General features: G+C 37.9%; 3 protein-coding genes across 4 annotated transcripts in view; 1 reads left to right on the top strand and 2 right to left on the bottom strand.

Moving 5' to 3' along the window:
• Positions 1–17,996, bottom strand: part of LOC135073114 (THAP domain-containing protein 5-like) — a 205,032-nt gene that overhangs the window by 120,036 nt on the left and 67,000 nt on the right. The gene's annotated exons all lie outside the window — the stretch shown is intronic.
• Positions 6–1,923, bottom strand: LOC135073075 (rab GDP dissociation inhibitor alpha). The gene has a single exon (XM_063967090.1). The coding sequence runs from the start codon at positions 1,804–1,806 to the stop codon at positions 475–477; it is 1,332 nt and encodes a 443-aa protein (XP_063823160.1). The 5' UTR covers positions 1,807–1,923; the 3' UTR covers positions 6–474.
• The window catches only part of LOC135073073 (phospholipid-transporting ATPase VA), a 64,399-nt gene continuing 49,906 nt past the window's right edge, over positions 3,504–17,996 (top strand). For both annotated transcript variants that reach the window (XR_010257577.1, XM_063967088.1), the window contains exon 1: positions 3,504–4,681. Coding sequence is in view for 1 of the 2 variants with exons in the window: in XM_063967088.1 (XP_063823158.1) it covers positions 3,867–4,681 (815 nt within the window). In the remaining variant the exon portion in view is untranslated. The remainder of the gene's footprint in view (positions 4,682–17,996) is intronic.

Here is a 17,996-nt window from a genome sequence, read left to right as displayed (position 1 = left end):
CACAGTTTTTAATTTATTGTAACTTTATTCATGATCTTACACAAAACATATACATAGGTATGAGCATTCATAATTTTGACATTATTACACATATGATATGGTTACAGGATCAAATAATGTACCACAATGGAATGCATATCATTTGATACAAATAAATCTATCATTTCACTTGTGCAGACCATTTTATAGCAGCTTTGTATACTTAAAATAATAAAAGCAATCTTAAATGATGAATAAAATTATTTAAATAATTATTATATCTTATATTTTTGAAATATTTTTGGTAAAAATAATCTTACTGGGACTGTTACTATGAAAATATTTGCACATATACACAATCATCTACTGCCAATACATCTAAGCTCTTAAAAAATCTGTACCCAAAAATCCCTAGTGAACAATTTATTGTTGCCAGAACAGTTTGTAAATAAAATTAAAAGTTAACAAGCAATATACATAGTTGACAGGACACATTCACTGCTCCTCTTCACCCAACTCTACTTTCACTTTGGAGAAATCAAAATCTTCATCGGTGCCGCGCTTGTAGATCTTAAGCACATCTAGGCAAGTGGTCTCGAAATGAGTTGTAGCATCGTACGACTCAGATATGAATATCTGGCTCTGGCTTCCATTATCAGTGGGCTCATAGTAATCTGTGACCGAGATAAACTTCTGCCTTATGGGCCCCAAGACGTCCAAGCCAGGCTTGATCTCACTCTCAGGGTCATTTGTCTCAACGGTGGTGGAAACCATTGCAATGAACCATCCCTTAGCAGCCACCTGGTGTGTGTAGGACACCAGGGACACATAGATGTCAGAGTTTCTTCCAACCTGCTTCTGCGGAATGATGATCTGAGTGGACAAAGCATCCTTGGTATTGGAAATTGGATGATCTAGTAAGCAAATGCAACGAATGACTTGGCCCTTCTTACGCACTCTATCAGGGACATAGCTGGGGTCACAGTAGACTTGCTTACACTTGGCTATCTCGTTGCCTGAGCGAACACCAATCACTCTACCGCCTTCCCCAAGCACAATCTCATCAATCGGCTTGTCCAACATGTAGGTGCCCCCATAGATAGCAGACAGTCGGGCAAAACCTTGAGGAAGTTCACCTAAACCATACATTGGGTAGAGGTATGGAGACTTTCCATATCGGGCAAGAGAATCGGAGTATAGTTTTATACGACGAATGGTTTGTATAGCAGGCTGCTGCAAATAGGTGTCATCAAGATACAATGCTAAAGCATGGCCAGTGAAATCTTGGGTATTTCTATCAAGGCCGAACTTGTCGTACAACGACTGCATGTTGGCTGTGCTAGGGTCGAAATCCTTCCAGGTCTTGACGTCTTCCTCCTGAAAGTCCTGCACATAGATAAGGAAGTTGCGGAAACGCCTCTTTTCGAACATTCCCATAAGGTCGGATGCCAGAGCCTCCTTCTGATCCACTGGCACTTTGGAAATCTTTCCACCTTTGTAGACATAGCTACCCTCCACCGACTTGAATTCCAAATAACGGGTGACGCCCGTATGGATAAGAAGTTTTACCAACAAACCATTAGCCATCAAAAACTTCGGGATCAAGTCCACGTTCCAGTCGCGGCCTCTGCCATAGGTCTCATCCGGCGGGGGTGCGTTGAACTTTGCGAACAAGTCTTCTAACGGGGTAATTGACGCAGATTCTCCGCCGTAGTACTTGTTACGATCAATGTGCAATATCTTCTTCCCAGACACCGACAGCATTCCACTGAGAATGCATTCTTTAAGGCCAGTGCCTAAAACAATTGCGTCGTATTCTTCATCCATGATGAGAAGCACAAAGAAGAATTACAATTCCAATTAGAACTAACCGGGAGAGAAATGTCAAAATGTCGGAAGAAATATGTCCGCCATACCACGGTGACGTCGACTATTTTTTACCAAATACCAATCAACCGAAAAAAAAATACCACAGACAACATTGAATAATACTTCGAGAAGATAACGAAGGAGAGGGCAACACTTTCCTAAGTAGTCTGTGACTTTCCTTAATTTTCATTAAATAAAATAAAATAAATTTTCAGTTTCTTTTCATAAGAATTGATTATAGCAAGTCCTTCTGTTTATTTTTCTACTAATACATGCATCATTTCCTAACCCGTGGGTCGCTCATACTCATGAAGCTATAGATAAAAATGGAGGCCACACTCCGAATACCTACTTAAAGCACAACCTATGTATCACTATCTCGCTCTCTGTGGGCAGACTCTCTCTTTCTAAATAAACAAAAAATATAAATTTGCTCGAAGTCAATGAAACTCAATGTAAAATCTTTATTTCTTGACATAGGTATCATTAAATGATAAATGTATAATGGTAAAACGTTTTAGGAAGAAATTACTGTGAAAAATGTTTACAATGATCCAATGTCTGAAATCACGAAATAAACACTTACGCGTGGAATCTTAAGTCACTTCCAGGACACCACGTACTACCGCAACCACGCACTACAAAATTTTCCACCATTTCTTGTGATAAAACAATGATTAAGTCCTGTAAAAAATCTCAAACGAAATTAACTGCATAATAAACAAAATAGTAAACAACCGCCATGATGGGCCGGATTGGGCCGATGTTGCCACATGGTACCGATTCCCCAGGAATTGGGATTGTAATGCCCTGATTCGCCAACACATTAAGCCTAAACGGCCGACAATTTTGTGATTTTAATTTAACTAGGTAATCGTAGTTCAAATATTTAATTATTTATTTGTTTAACTTCTGATTTGGTTAGTGAATTGGCTATTTCGAAGAATTTACTAGGAGATTTAAATAAGGAGATAGCAATACTACAGTCCACACTAAAAAGAGAGGTCGGCCCACAGAGAGCGAGATAGAGATAAGTAGGTATTTGACTCAAGTTGTTGTTGCAAGTGTGGCCTCCATTTTTATCTTTAGCTTCTTGCTCATACTTCAGTATGCGCTTCGACTTGGTGGGACAATTTTCCGCATAGTGTACTTGCGCCAAAATTCTTAGCTTTTGGTCAATTATTAATTTTATCATGTTGGTCAGATTGATTTTCTATGTAGTAGTTTACTCTGTGGTAGTAGTGCTGCCCACAATGCGATGAAATAAATTATTATACGATATCTCATAAACAATAAACATAGATCTCAAATAAACATCTAAATATTCAAAAATTTTTGTAGGCAATTTTATTTAATGTTTACTCATATGACGTTTTTGTTGATTGTGTAGGGCTAGAATACACGCAATCCGGAGACCTGGATCCGGAGATATCGGTCATATTTATTGAAAAATTCTAAATTTCATAGAAGTTTGGATAACTTCTCGGTTTCGAAGTTATTTCACCTACACTACCCGTATCCGATAAAATAAATCCGTAGCGTAGGTCACTCAATATACCTAGTGAGCAGCACTAATTTTGACATTTTATCTGTCATCGCAGCCAGCGACTCCGCAGTCCGCCAGCGGCAGCCTTTCTTTCATTTGATTTCTGTCAGTGTCAGCAGGCCAACCTTGTTTTTGATTGAGTTTCATTCCGATAGTTTTGTTACATGTCGTGCACGTAGACGTTCGTCTGCACCGTGGCGGTTAAACATTGTTTTTATTCGAAAACTCATATCTGAACATGTGGAATCAGTATAACCAACTTCAAACTCAGATGCTGATTCGTGCTGACGAAGATAAAATGAATGATTGTGTGTGATGTGTGAAATAGTGAACAGGTGACATACAGTTCAAACCATATGTTTCAGTTTTCCTACACATTCCCCTCGACCATATCAAAACATACCGTGTGGCGAATCATCGTAGTTTTAAATGAAAGGAAAAAGCGAAGCGATTTCTGTTCAGATGAATAAAAATGTCAACAGAAGGAAGCGGCGAGACCACCTCGACTGTACCAAGTTTGCCAGGGGCACCGGAGCAGACGTATCTATTTCCGAAGGCGAAGGGGCACTCGAGGTCCATAAGCCATGGGGGGACTCCGATGCTCGCGGGGAATCCGGCGGCGGCGCGGCCCCTCAAGTCGGCGCTGCGAGGGCACCAGCGCGCGCTGTCGCACGGCCAGATCGGCGAGGGCGGGCCGCGCGCCGCCTCGGGCCCGGGCCACAGCCGCGCGGGCAGCCGCACGGACTTCATCCTGCCGCCCGGGCACCGCGAGCCCGGGCCGGCCAGCGCGCAGCCCCGCGCGGGCTCGGTGCGCGTGCACCACTCGCGGCAGGCGTCGCGCTCCGACTCCATATACACCATCCGCCGCAGCTCGGAAGTGGGCCCCTGGCGCCGCGCCTTCTTCTGGATGATCCGGCGCCAGCAGCCGGCCATAGACACCAGACATCTGGTAGTCATCCCCAACCACTTAGTGCCTGACAAGACTCCGCTGAAGGACCACCCGAACGGACAGAGATGTGATAACAAAATCAGGACTACGAAATACACGCTGTTGTCCTTTTTACCAAAGAACTTGTTTGAGCAATTTCACAGGATTGCCAATGTGTACTTTATATTTATAGTTTTGTTGAACTGGGTGCCGGCGATCAATGCGTTCGGCAAGGAGGTGGCCATGCTGCCCGTGGTGTTTGTGCTCGGTGTGACGGCCATCAAGGACTTGTTTGAGGACCGAAGGAGACACTTATCTGACAAAAGAATAAACAATTCTTTCTGCAGGGTGTATAAAAAGTGAGTACAATAATTTGATTTATTATTTAGACATTACTTACCTATTTCTAAGTCATATTACTTACACAACATGAGGCATTTCAAAACACAGTGACAAGCACATTTGGTTTCTTGAATCTATGCTTACTATGAGTAATTAAATCTATCCAAATTGTTTGAGAACATGACATGGCATTTCCTATACTTTGTAAAAAATAATTTTCAATTTAAATTTAATTTTGCAGCTAAATTGCACATTAATGATGACATAAGAGAACCTCATTGATGCAATCTGTTATTGCAAAACAATGTCAAGAATTACATTCATGTTGATTGTTGAGTAACAACAATAACTTATTAACAAATTGAATACTACTTAATATCACTCAACTTACACCCTTTTTATAAATATATTATATTGTATTCATGATGTAAATAGTATCTGGATGAAAATATTACTTAATTTTCTTATTTTTCGACAAGATAATTAAACCTACTTTATTTTATTATGGTATGGTAATAAGATTTCTCAAGGGTTCTCAATTATTATACTAATAAATGAAATTAAAAGTAGAGCCCAATATAAAGATTAATTTACCAAAAATAATTAATTTAATTCTGCCACAATAGATTAATATTAATTACATACAAATGTTTGTGGGTTAATTTAGTTTTAATGGAATTCTATACTTGAATTTTGCTTTTAGTCCAGTCATTATAGTAAGTTCACCTCGGAATTCGAGATACCCAGCTGTAAGTCTGTAAATACGTGTATTGACACCCTAAAAGTTGTCTCAAAACCTACATATGGTAGGGTGTAAGCAACTATTAAATTTCAAGGTCAACGGTCACAAAAATCGGTTTTTTGCGCTTTTTTTAGAAATACCGTTTTCGAGATAGAGGGCGGAGAGCGCGCGGTCACTGCATCACTTCAGGTCAACTTAAGCGGTTTAGATTTTTCATACAAAAGGATTTTCCCGCTAATTCCCGTGGGAATTTCGGGAATTCCTTGTTGTAACTAAGCTTTAAGTTTACTAAGGTACCTACATGCCAAATTTCAAGCGTCTAACTTCCGTTAAGCGTTTAGATTTTTCATACAAAAGGATTTTCCCGCTAATTCCTGTTCCCGTGGGAATTCCTAAGTATACTATAACCTGCCCAGGTGTATGAAGAATAATTGTACCAAGTTTCGTTAAAATCCGTCGAGTAGTTTTTGTTTCTATAAGGAACATACAGACGGACAGACAGACAGACAAAAATTTTACTGATTGCATTTTTGGCATCAGTATCGATCACTAATCACCCCCTGATAGTTATTTTGAAAATATATTTCATGTATAGAATTGACCTCTCTACAGGTTTATTATAAGTACTAGCGGCCGCCCTCTATCTCGAAAACGGTTCACCGTATAAAAAATTTTTTTGAACAAAATTTGTAGAGAATTTTGTATTCTACAATATTGATAATAAATACAAATAGCAAAAAACCCATAGGAAATGAGATATTTCCAAAAAAAGCGCAAAAAACCGATTTTTGTGACCTTTGACCTTAAAATTTAATAGTTGCTTACACCCTACCATATGTAGGTTTTGAGACAACTTTTAGGGTGTCAATATACAAGTATTTACAGACTTACAGCTGGGTATCTCGAATTCCGAGATTCTTACCTAATTTAAGCTTAAATGACTGGACTATTTATTACATTTATGCTTCATGAATTTACTGACTATGCAAAAAAAGTAATTTCAATTTCTGCTATTTTACATTTGTTTTAAAATAAATCTTAAATAAAAAAGTTATAATGTTATAGCATTAAATGTGAGGTAGGCCTATGTGATAATACTGCTTGTTCCATTTATCAAATGTAATTGGTAGTAGGTACCTACCTACATAATATTATTAGCAAAGAGTAGTTACACAATTTGAAACTTCAAACCTTCATACCTACGTTTCTAGATCAATTTTATCCAGTACTAACGGCTCGCCCGCGACTTCGTACGCGTGGACCCCGTTTTACCCCCTTAGGCTTTTGCCACACTTGACGGAGAAGCCGTTGCGGAATAGCAATAGCTTGTATTGGCTGAAAACCCGCGACGTCATTTCCGTCAAGTGTGGCGCCAGCCTTTTAGCGGTGGAGTTTCGTAAAATTCGTTCTTAGCGTAGAGCATACATTTTGGGTACTTTTTATTTTATTATGTGACTTGCTTAGACCCGTGACTTCGCCCGCGCAAAATTCGATTGTCACATAATTTTTTTTTATCCCCCAAGAAGAAACCCATTTATTACAAGCTTTTTTTTTATCTTACCCTATAAGTTTCATTATCTTATCGCGTTATAAAGTAGGCTATTATTCATTATGTTCTTCACCACAGGACTAATATTACTCTCTATACCAAAATATAATAAAATACATAAGTGTCCCCAAGTAAGTCATCAAATCTTATGGCCGTAGGCGTGGCTACGAAAGATAACTTTACGGTCAAAAAGAAAAGTTATGGCCAGCAAACATCTCACTCTTTCTTGTTTTCACTGGTGGAAGCCTATACCAACCAGCAATAATATCTAATTCTAGTAAATGCACGCTCTTTCTTCCATTGGTAGATATCTAGACAGATTTATTTATTAATAGGTACCTACCTAGGAACGATCACACGCGTTACCTGTTATTTCTAAATATTTTAAATTGAAATGAACATTATGTGTGGTGTGTGTGGCTTTGTTCTTTCGTAAATATCTAACTAGCGAGACATTGTTTGCTCAGACGTAGTTATAAGTTATTTCGCGGCCACGGCACACCTACTGAATAAGCCGCTTTGCACGGCACGCTGGTCGCTAAAGTTTTCATGATGTTTACTCCACTAACTGGATTCCCACAGCCGCTTGAGAGTCACAATAATTCATGAAAGCCAGCACGCAAACTCAACGTTAGCACCAATGTGCGTTTAGGGACCCATAACCACTATTTCCTGAAGTGTTTGTATTATGTGTGAATCATTATAAGGGTTTTACTGTCCGATTTGATTGAATATTTCACGTTACTGCCACGTGCGTCTTAACAATCGATTTCGGCCCTCCACCTCCATGAGCGCGTAAAGTAAATATGAGCCTCGGAAATTGAATGGAAATATTCAAGTAGTGCAGGTGCAGATTGATCGATGTTCCTCGAATTATTTCGAGGTCATGCCGGCCCATGTGTGTCCTCGAACTTTAGGCGCTTTCCTACCGGCCCGTGGGTCGCAGCCTAGCCAAATTTTAATGAAGGTGTGGTTCAACTAACCCCTTTCCGTAACATAATGGCTCTTTCAAATATGATGTCCGGCTCAAAAGTACGTCAGTTGTCCAATTATGGACAACTGACGCAGAACAGCAAACAGAAAAAGGACAATTTGTTCTGATAGCTGCGTTGAAATAAAAAAAATACAGTTCAGTACCAAAATTTAGTGTACGTTCTTGCAAACGCACGACTGAATTCCTGCTCAAAACGTCTTATTTGAAAGAGCATTAAGCCCTAATCAACATTATAGTTCTCAATCCTTAACATAATCTGGACACTTCAGCGCGGCAGCGGCTCTACCAAGAGCGAAACGATGATCGGTATCCAGAGTTAAACATGTTTTTTCGCATAATTTAGTTTTGAATATTCTAATTCAGGTTAATTTAAAATTGCCGTCGGTAAATTTTCTTTGGTCAACCTTCTCATATCTGTTCTATTGTAACTTGCTGTTGTATCCTGGCGTGAAAGGACAATAAGTAACACAACACTTCAGCCGTTTGGTCAAAGGGAAATCAAAGGCATCATTCACGGAGTTACTTTAGAAATGTGGAGTGATTACTGCTCATGAATTTTGAACGAGGCGGGCGGGGCTCGCTGGACGGTGGGCTTTATGGGTCACTGGTCAAGGTCCCGCCCGTGTCAGTGTTACGGCCATGCGACATGACAAGTTGTCTACTGATAGTATACTAGATAACAAAATTAATGTTTACAAAATATCCATATTCTCTCACTGAAATAATGGAAGAACAAATATGTGGAACACAACCTTCCGATTAGTTGCTCGTAGTCGTATCTACGAGGTTCTTTCATTGTATAAATAAATTATTAAGAATTTGTTTCTAATTCTAATTCGTATACAATTTAGAAAGTTAAAATATTTGCAATTACATAATGTTTAATGTCGCATCATGCTCGTTCGTTAAAACCTGATGATAAAAGTTAAGTTTTCTGATCTTATTTTGAAGTCACGCTCCCATAAATTAAAATCGCGATGTATCACGCACTGTAATGAAAACAAACTTTATTGCGTGTTCAGCAATTTCAAGGTTCATGTTACAATAAAAAATCAGGGACTCCCCGGGAGTCTTCTTTTGAAGCCATTGATTGACCAAAATGCTGCGTTCCGATTGCGGTCTCAAATTATTATAGTATTTACTAATTTATCATTTGATAGAGGCTTCTTACATGGTTACCTGACCAAACAACGCTAGTAGTGTGACAGAGACCTAAAGTTATATCCAGGATTTCCCGTAAAGAGCGTGTCAAACGTAAGGAGATGATAGAGTAATGGATGACCATCTATACAAAATCTGGAACAGCCTAAAGGTATATTCACATTGCCACGTGCCTTATGCAGGGCGTGCGGCATTTAAATATGACCAAAAAGATCGTGAGTCGTGAAGGCGTGTGACATTTTTATAAAACAAAGGCTGGTGTAACACGTGCAAGTGACCCAGCAGTGGCTATGTGAATACATCCTTTGTTCCGTTAGTTGCATAAAAAAAATGAGGACATTACACTAATAACTAACACCATGGCACCAGTGCATTATCTTTTCCAAATCAATGGGAAATGATATTATTATCTTGTTGTTTATTATTGTATAATCATTTTATTATGTAATATGTATTGCAGCAAAATTATAGTATGAGTATTTGAAACTAAGAAAAAAGCTTGCTTTCCACGTTACCTTACCACATAATGTAATCAGAAAAATTGCGAAAAAGTCGAACTAGAAACGTGCGCATAAATTTTTATTAGTTAGGCTCGAGATTACATCTAATCTGTAGACAGCTTCTCATTCACAGATAATTATTTGTTTCAATACCTATGACTATACTAATTTTGAGAACTTAGAAAATGCCCCTAAACAATGGGATAATAAATAATATTGTAGGCGCCCGACCTGACGCTGATATCCTATTATTTTTTTATCTGATGAATAAACATCTTATCTTCGTGACTATGGCGTAATGGGATGTCGTTTCAGATGAATGAGCAGCGGAGATTAACTTCCGTAAAATGGTTTCATGCATAAATCTTGCTAAAACGCAAAATGTCTAGTGTGTAGACAGCTTTATGGAGACACAAACATGGCAGATTACAATTCTAAATCAATTATTAATTATGCTCAACCTTTATTACATCACCACAATACTGCATTTATTTATTACTCTTAGTTATGGCATTTAGTCCAATGTCATTAAATACACGATTTAATGTAGATTTATTGTACCAATGATTATAATAATTCTAGGTTAAGGTAACATCGCGAGTAGATAATAGATTAAAAAAAAAAAACAATTTAAACATTATTAATTAAAAAGTTTGTCAATGTTTTTCCTGGAATAGACGTACCTACGGTGCAATTCAGTTATTCCGTTTTAACAAATCATGAATACACCACAATCTGGCCTTATTTACAGAAATAATGTAGTTTTATCAACGCTGATGGCCGTCATAAAATCTTTATATGGCAGATGAAGGTCTCAAGATTTGTCCGACTAGGATAGGAAGGTCTCTATAAAAGTTACCTTATTAAATATAATTCGCGATTGGTTATTTAGGTACTTAGGAAGTAGAATAGCTATTATGCATTAAATTATATTTTGTGGTTTATTTAGATAAACCGCTGGCTTGCTGGATTCGAACCCGTGACTGAAATCAATACTTCTGTGCGGACTTGAATCTTCAGATTCTTTGTACTTTTATAACTATTCCTATTACATAGTGGTGTGATTGTTTCCTATGCCAAGGCCAACATACCAATCAGTTGATTACTCATTAAAAGGGGAATTCCCTGGAAGTGACCGAGGATAGACTTGTTCAGTATGTTCAGTGGCGGCGTAAGGCGTAGGCGACGTGGGCCACCGCCTACGGCCTCGCGGAACAAGGGGCCTCGCGCATCAAAAATTTTGAAAAAATGTATACAAGGTGGAGATGACAATATCACAATACGACAATAAATGCAAACATTGACTATTAAATATAAATTCTTGATAGCTAAACAATGTAGTATGCAATGTAATGAAACAATGTAGCGGGAAGGCGCTGGATGCAGGCCGCTACCAACCGTGCGATGTGGAAGTCATTGGGGGAGGCCTATGTTCAGCAGTGGACGTCCTGTGGCTGAAATGATGATGATGATGATGATGAAACAATGTAGTTAAAAAAATATATTTTTTTCCAAACAAATTCAGCCATAATCAGACACAAAATTAAGCAACAACACGGTTTTAAGTGACGAACATTATTCTTTGGCGCAATATTCCTTTAAAAATAATCACTGAATCAAGAAATCAGAAACTGTCAATGAATAGACCGTTGACCCGTTATTTTTTTTTTTTTTTTTAATATAAAATCCGTCTTCAGGTCGCCACAGAACAAGGCCTCGCGAAATCTGTCTTGCCCACATCAAAGGATGATGGGCACAAATGTATGGAAAGTGGTACCCGCTCCAATAGCCATAACCAATATATATTTTAAAAGGCCTTTAGATGTAGGAAAATGTCTGCTATGGGGCCAGTTCTAATTCACGTTTTGAAAGCAGTAATTCCACTAAGTATTATAATGAAAGTATAACACAATCATCCATGTATACGAGTATGTATTATGACTACAATCTATTAATGTAACTAAAAGAAGCATTGAAAAGGAAAGGATTATACCTACGATGTACTACCCAAGCTATTAGCCCTTTATTCGCTTTCATCATCATCATCATGATCATTTTAGCCATAGGACGTCCAGTTGAACATAGGCCTCCCCCAATGATTTCCACAATGGCCGGTTGATGGCGGCCTGCATCCAGCGCCTTCCCGCTACCTTTATGAGGTCGTCGGTCCATCTTGTGGGTGGACTTATTGGGTCTTGTGGGTTTATTCGCTTTAGCAACCCATTATAAAACCCTTAAGAAGTAATAAAACTTTAACCCCTTTATTAATAAAAGTTACACCCTAGTTGAACTCTGGCTTAAATTGTCATTTGGTATGGAAATGTCATTTTAATCCAAGGTTCTTCCTAGGTGTAACTTTTTATTAATAAGGGGGTTGTACTTTTTTAAATAAAAATATTTATTTCACAATTATCCCCATCAATAAATAGAGTTAAGGAAAGATGCTGGAGCAGTAAACCCTTCCTGCCTCGCATAACCTAAGTACCATACGATGGACACGTATGATACTTCTTCTTCTTCTTCCTCGGTCCCTCACTGATGAGGATCGCGACCACAGATAGTGTTCCTCCACAGACTGCGGTCATAAGCTGTGTGGACCGCACGGTGCAAACTCCCGCCCACTGTCTTCCTCACCGCGTCCGACCATCTCGTCGGTGCCCTGCCCCGAGCGCGTCCCCCTTCATACTGTATGATACTTAGGTTACACAAAAAGTATCTTTATCTTCGAACGCAACCAGATCTGAGGCTGGTGGCCATAGTAAATGTTGTTCGTCTTGGTAAGACCTTTCAAATGACACTACAAACATAACTATTGGAGCCGGGTACCATTCTGCAAAAAAGTATGTATATCTTCGTACACAACCAGATCTGAGGCTGGTGGTCATAGTAAAAGTTGTTTTTTTTTAAATTCAAATTCAAATTGTTTATTTGCCTACTAAGTGTACATTAGAGGTCTTATCACTAATACATGTGTGCTTATTACTTAGTTACCTAGTTAAGGCATTGCAAAGTTCATCTTGGTAAGACCTTTCAAACGATACTAGACACATATCTATTGGAGCCGGGTACCATTTTGCCCATTGTCCTTTAGGGGTCATCCATAAAGTACGTCACACTTAAAGAGGGGGGGAGGGGGTCGACAAAGTGTGACATGGTGTGACAAGGGGTGGGAGGGGTCCTAAGTTTTGTGACATCACATTTCAAAATCTAATATATCTAGAGGTACTAATCACGTAATCTATCTATCTATCTTCTATATAAATAAAAATGAATTAATGTTCGTTAGTCTGATTAAACCCCAGAACGGCTGGACCGATTGAGCTGATTTTGGTTTTAAAATGTTTGTCGTAGTCCAGGGTAGGTCTAAACGGTGAGCAAATCCGCGCGCGATATTGTTTTTCTGTGACAGACAAAATTCCACGTGGGCGAAGCCGAGGGCGGAAAGCTAGTTTGAAATATTAATTTAACTAAAAAATATTTCCAACTATCTTTAGGACAATAAGGTTTAAATTGTTTTGTTGACGAGTTCATACCCGCTCTAGTGATACGCGCCGATCGCCTACGAGCCCTTTGACTAATGCCATGGACTGAAGATGATTGAGTTTCTTTCTTCTTCTTTTTCTTTCAAATATTAAATAGTTTATTGCTATGTTATTGTTTTAAATATTTGATATAATGTTGATTTCATAAAAAAAATACTTAATTTAAATGGAAATAAAACTAAATTCGGAATTGGGAATGCAAATCTCGCGAGATTAGGGCTCATGTGAGATCCCGTGAGACTATGATATGAAAGGATAGTATAGTATTGCGAGATCTCGCCAACTTCGAGATCTCGCGAGATTGGCAGTTTCAATTAGGAAAAAAATAATAAAATTATGAGTAAAAATTTATTTTCACGAATTTTTTCAATAGACTTTTATGCACCAAACATTGTTTAATATATCTGACTACAATTTTTAATAAACTTATAAGTAAAGTCCCACGATTCTGAAACTCAAGTGGCAAAAATCAAAAACTAACAACCCAGTATTGATAATAGCGCCCTCCTGTAAATGTCATAAATAAGGTTGTCCAATGTGGCAATAATCAGAACTAATAATCCAGGATAGATAGTAGCGCTCTTCTGACAATTTCAGAGCTAGGACGGTTCATTGTTGGATATCTAGAGTAGAAATGATAAGTGATCTCACTCGATTATTTCCAAACTATACAGAATATCGTAAAACTAATTACTGATCCTGAAAGCGCATTACGAGCTCTATTAATCGGTATACTTAGTTAGTTTTTAATATGATGGGGCTTTACTGAATGTATGGAAGCTGGAAACATTTAATTTTTGGATAGATTCAGTTTATTTTGTAACCTTATGTTAATACCGTTTGATAGAGCTCGTAAAGCACTTTCAGGATCAGTAACCAGTTTTTAGATATCTTGTATCGTTTAGAAATAATCAAGGAATTTATGGAATAAATGACTATGACGATCGTTTCCATTGACTTACGTATCTATCAAATAACAAATGAAAGAAACAGCCAGTCTTCTCTTCTAATATCAATCGAAAATCTTTTAGTGATAAAACAGTTCTTTAAAGACATTTTTATGCTCAAGTGCAATCTCGTTAAACTTTCGTTAAACGATCGAGATTGCATTCCCTAATAAATTCGGAACTGCTGTTTTAATTTAATAATTTTTCGATATGAAATTGTAAAACATGTGACGTCACACTAGGGAGGGGGGGGGTCTCAGAAATGTGACCACCTGTGACAAGGACGGGGGGGGGGCTCAAAAAATCATGAAATTCGTGTGACGTACTTTATGGATGGCCCCTTAGGTCTTGCCCCGCCACTGAGTATGTTATCGATAAAATACATAATAATAAACATGTTAATACTTATAGACATAGTTGAGAGTAATCTTACCGTCAAAAAGCAATTTACAGTCGTTTTTTTCATGTCAAATCATATTTTAATGACTAAAGATATTTTATCTTGTGTTACGAAAAAGTAAAGCAACATTCTAAATAAATTATCTTGTAGGTGCGTAGTTTGTACGAAGTAGGTACGAAGCATCCCACACACATGCAGTTAATAATTATCGAAAAAATAATCGATTCAGCACAGCTAACATTCATAATAATCAGTCATATTAATAAATTATTGGAATATTTTATGTAAAAAAATACAATCTTAAGTTTTTATTCATACTTTGACTCAGATCCTAAATTAAGTATCTTCTTAGGTCGGCAAATAACAAAAGAGAATATTCTGATAACATTGAAAAATTTATACTAACTATGGTTTGCTGAATTTGGTTTACATACCTGGCAGTTGTACAAACAACGTAACATGCGACGCGACGCGGCAAAGAAAATGCCCGTAATTCTAAATGAAATAACTTTCAGCAAAATACCTGTGTATGATAAAATGTACATGTATATTCTTAAACAAACAGTAGATACAATTTTCTTGACGTCCTGTCGCATTGCTATTACTGCCTCCGATTACGTTTGATTGGGAGAGTTCTCATCCAACCAACATAACGTGATGAAAAACTATATTTACTTTGTTGATGTAAATAAACAAATAATAAAACCCGTATATAGGTCGATAGGTGCGGACGATTTTAGAATCGCCCACGGGTCCGTGTAGTTTACGAGTTGGTGGATTGTACTATGGCAGAATGTCGAGGCGCCGTGGCAGCAAGCCAAACCATAAGCTTTGGATTAGCCGCGACACTTTGTGACCGTTTACCTTTAGTCATCTTGCCCCATGATGACTAAATGAAGGTGGAGACTTGACACTCCCATCCTTTACTGATTTCTACATACTGGGTATATTCTTATCATGTAGCTGAAATACAATTTGTTTGACTGCACATCATGGCAAACTGAATTTTTTACTTCACTGCAGAAAAAGTGTAGAGAATATATTTTCTGTAGTATGTTTGATATCATGATGATGATGATGAGAATGTTTGACTAGGTATATCCTAAGCCTAAGGAAAGGATGACGTGTCGAGATTATATCCATTCGGTAGCTGTCGTTCTTGTTCACTCGTACCTTTTAAAAGTTAGACCTTATAACTTTGAAGCAGCAGATTTTAATTAAAATAAAAAAAAAACAGCTCGCTTTCTATTTGAAGCAAAACATACATAAAATCTGCATTTTTGCCAAGTTTTATTTAATTTGCTATTTATTAATGAGATGGTAGGGGTGTGAAGCCAAACTAATGAGCCCACTAATTGCGTGCTTCACACTGGCCTTGGCAGTGTGACCTTAAGCCGCCAGCAGAGTAAGGACATTGGCATTTAGCAGTGTTTTACAAAAGTGGTTTACCCACGAAACACACCATGTTTCGGCCATCGCATTGAAGGGGCCACGCACAATAGTGTACACTAGCGGTGTAGGTCGCTAATTCTATGAACTACTATCCCACGAGAGAATTACGAATTGCGTAGCCGTTTACTTTCACAGTTGTGAATGGTTGTGATCCGCTTTTGACCAGTTAATAAAAGGTTAGAACGAGTAAAGCTGGTACTTAATGTTACTAGTTTTTACGAGATCTTTCGAAGGTCTAATTAACTGTTTTCATATTAGAATCAAACATTCAGAAAGAATGTGTTTATTTATTTGACCTAATAAAATCAATTGTTAATGTGATAGCGTTATTATTGCAACGTTTTTGAATTATAAATGAGGCAATAAATTACCTTATCGTATAAGCTGTAGTTTCGTCTCATTTCACATTGTTTTGTTGAATTTATACTTCAAGGATCGGCATACAGCGTCGTAATACGGCAGCAGCTCTAGATAATATTTATAATGTTTTGTCCAGTGCATCTGCTTAGTAAATGGAAAATCGTTGAAGTTCAAATAGAGTAACATAAGTAGGGTTATCTCTACTTTTGTTACTAACTAAATTAGATAACTGCACTGTAAAATGTTGACTTGGATGGATACCTTATGAACTCCATAATCGTCCGATTCGTCGCAAAGCGTGAAACGTGCCCACGACCGCTGCGATGCACCGGCGTCAATGACCAGACCATTGCTTCGTTTAATCTGATTAATGAATTATCTACTTCCTCTGCTGACTGCTGTATTTATACAAACAGCAACAGTATAGAAATATTGAAAGTTTCATAAAAAATAGGACGTTGAATTTCAATCGCAGAAGTTTCCTTGAACTCTAAGTTAATGAGGAGGAAATGTTTGAAGCACCTAAATCCGTGAAATTAAAAAACGAATCATTTTAGTTTGAATGCCATAATGCTTCAGCTCACAACAAGCAGGTCACGCGCATCAAGACAATACCCTGGGAAGTATATTTCGCAATTTACAAAACAATTAGATAGGTATCTTGGAAAGAAACCGTCAAGAAGTAAATATTCGTACATAATACTACTATAAATAAACTGATCTATTTTTGACAGTAACATGCAAGATAACAAATGATATTGAAATAATACAGCCATGACAGCGGACACAACACAAACTCTTGAAAAGCTTTTAGTCGCGGAAACAATTTAAAACCGGATGCTATGTTAAGAAAGCTGGGGAAGTCAAACACGGCGATGACTCACGTCACTTGTAGTGAAAGCGCAATCAGAGAATTGACTTCATTTTTGTAACCTTTAAACCGCTAATAACACTACAGCATCTCGTATTTATTCAGTTAACATAACAGCAAAGATTGTGTTGGTTTTAGAAGCGTTGATACTCATTTTGTTTTGCAACAACAGGTTGGTTGGTACCGTGCTAATTGCGCGCTGACTGAAGCGCTAATTATCACGCATCTATCTCGCTTGTCTCTGCTAATCAGGTACCTTCGCAAACTCAACATCTTTGCTAAGCTAGCGCTACTTTATCAATATCGTTTTGAGAGAATGGAATAAATCATTGCGGTAAAAATTTCTGTAGCAAAAAAAATGTGAAGAACTGTAATTTTACCTTGTTATCCTGACGACTCGACCCACTTGCATGAATCATGATTAACCCGCGACATGATTCATTAAAATGCAACAAGAAAGTTTAATGTTAATATCGAAATATTTAAATCACGTGCTTCATCTGCCGCATGCCCAAAGCAATTTCCGCAAGCGTCTCCCTAGACGCCGTAGAACAATAAAGCGCTGTGTTCTACCTTCATAGAATCCATCAGTACGACAGACGAATACTAACTCTTTTGTTATTTTTTGCAATTGCCGTTCTAGTCATTGTTTGACAATATTACCTACTATAATATGCTAATGAGTGACTTACTATCCAAAACTTGTAACCTCACAAAAACTAAACCTAGGTAACTTTGTTTAACTGCCATCTTGGGTTGGTAAACAATCCACTCGCCTATTGACGCAAACAGCCGTGGTCTACATCTAGCCGGG

The sequence above is a fragment of the Ostrinia nubilalis genome, chromosome 7 (assembly GCF_963855985.1).
Source record: "Ostrinia nubilalis chromosome 7, ilOstNubi1.1, whole genome shotgun sequence".
Lineage (NCBI taxonomy): Eukaryota > Metazoa > Arthropoda > Insecta > Lepidoptera > Crambidae > Ostrinia > Ostrinia nubilalis.
Note: the sequence above shows the minus strand (reverse complement) of the source record. Positions and strands in the feature narration are given on the sequence as shown.

Bases quoted from the DNA above. Each gene is read 5' to 3' on its own strand.
- LOC135073075 (XM_063967090.1), bottom strand. From the start codon at position 1,806: ATGGATGAAGAATACGACGCAATTGTTTTAGGCACTGGCCTTAAAGAA.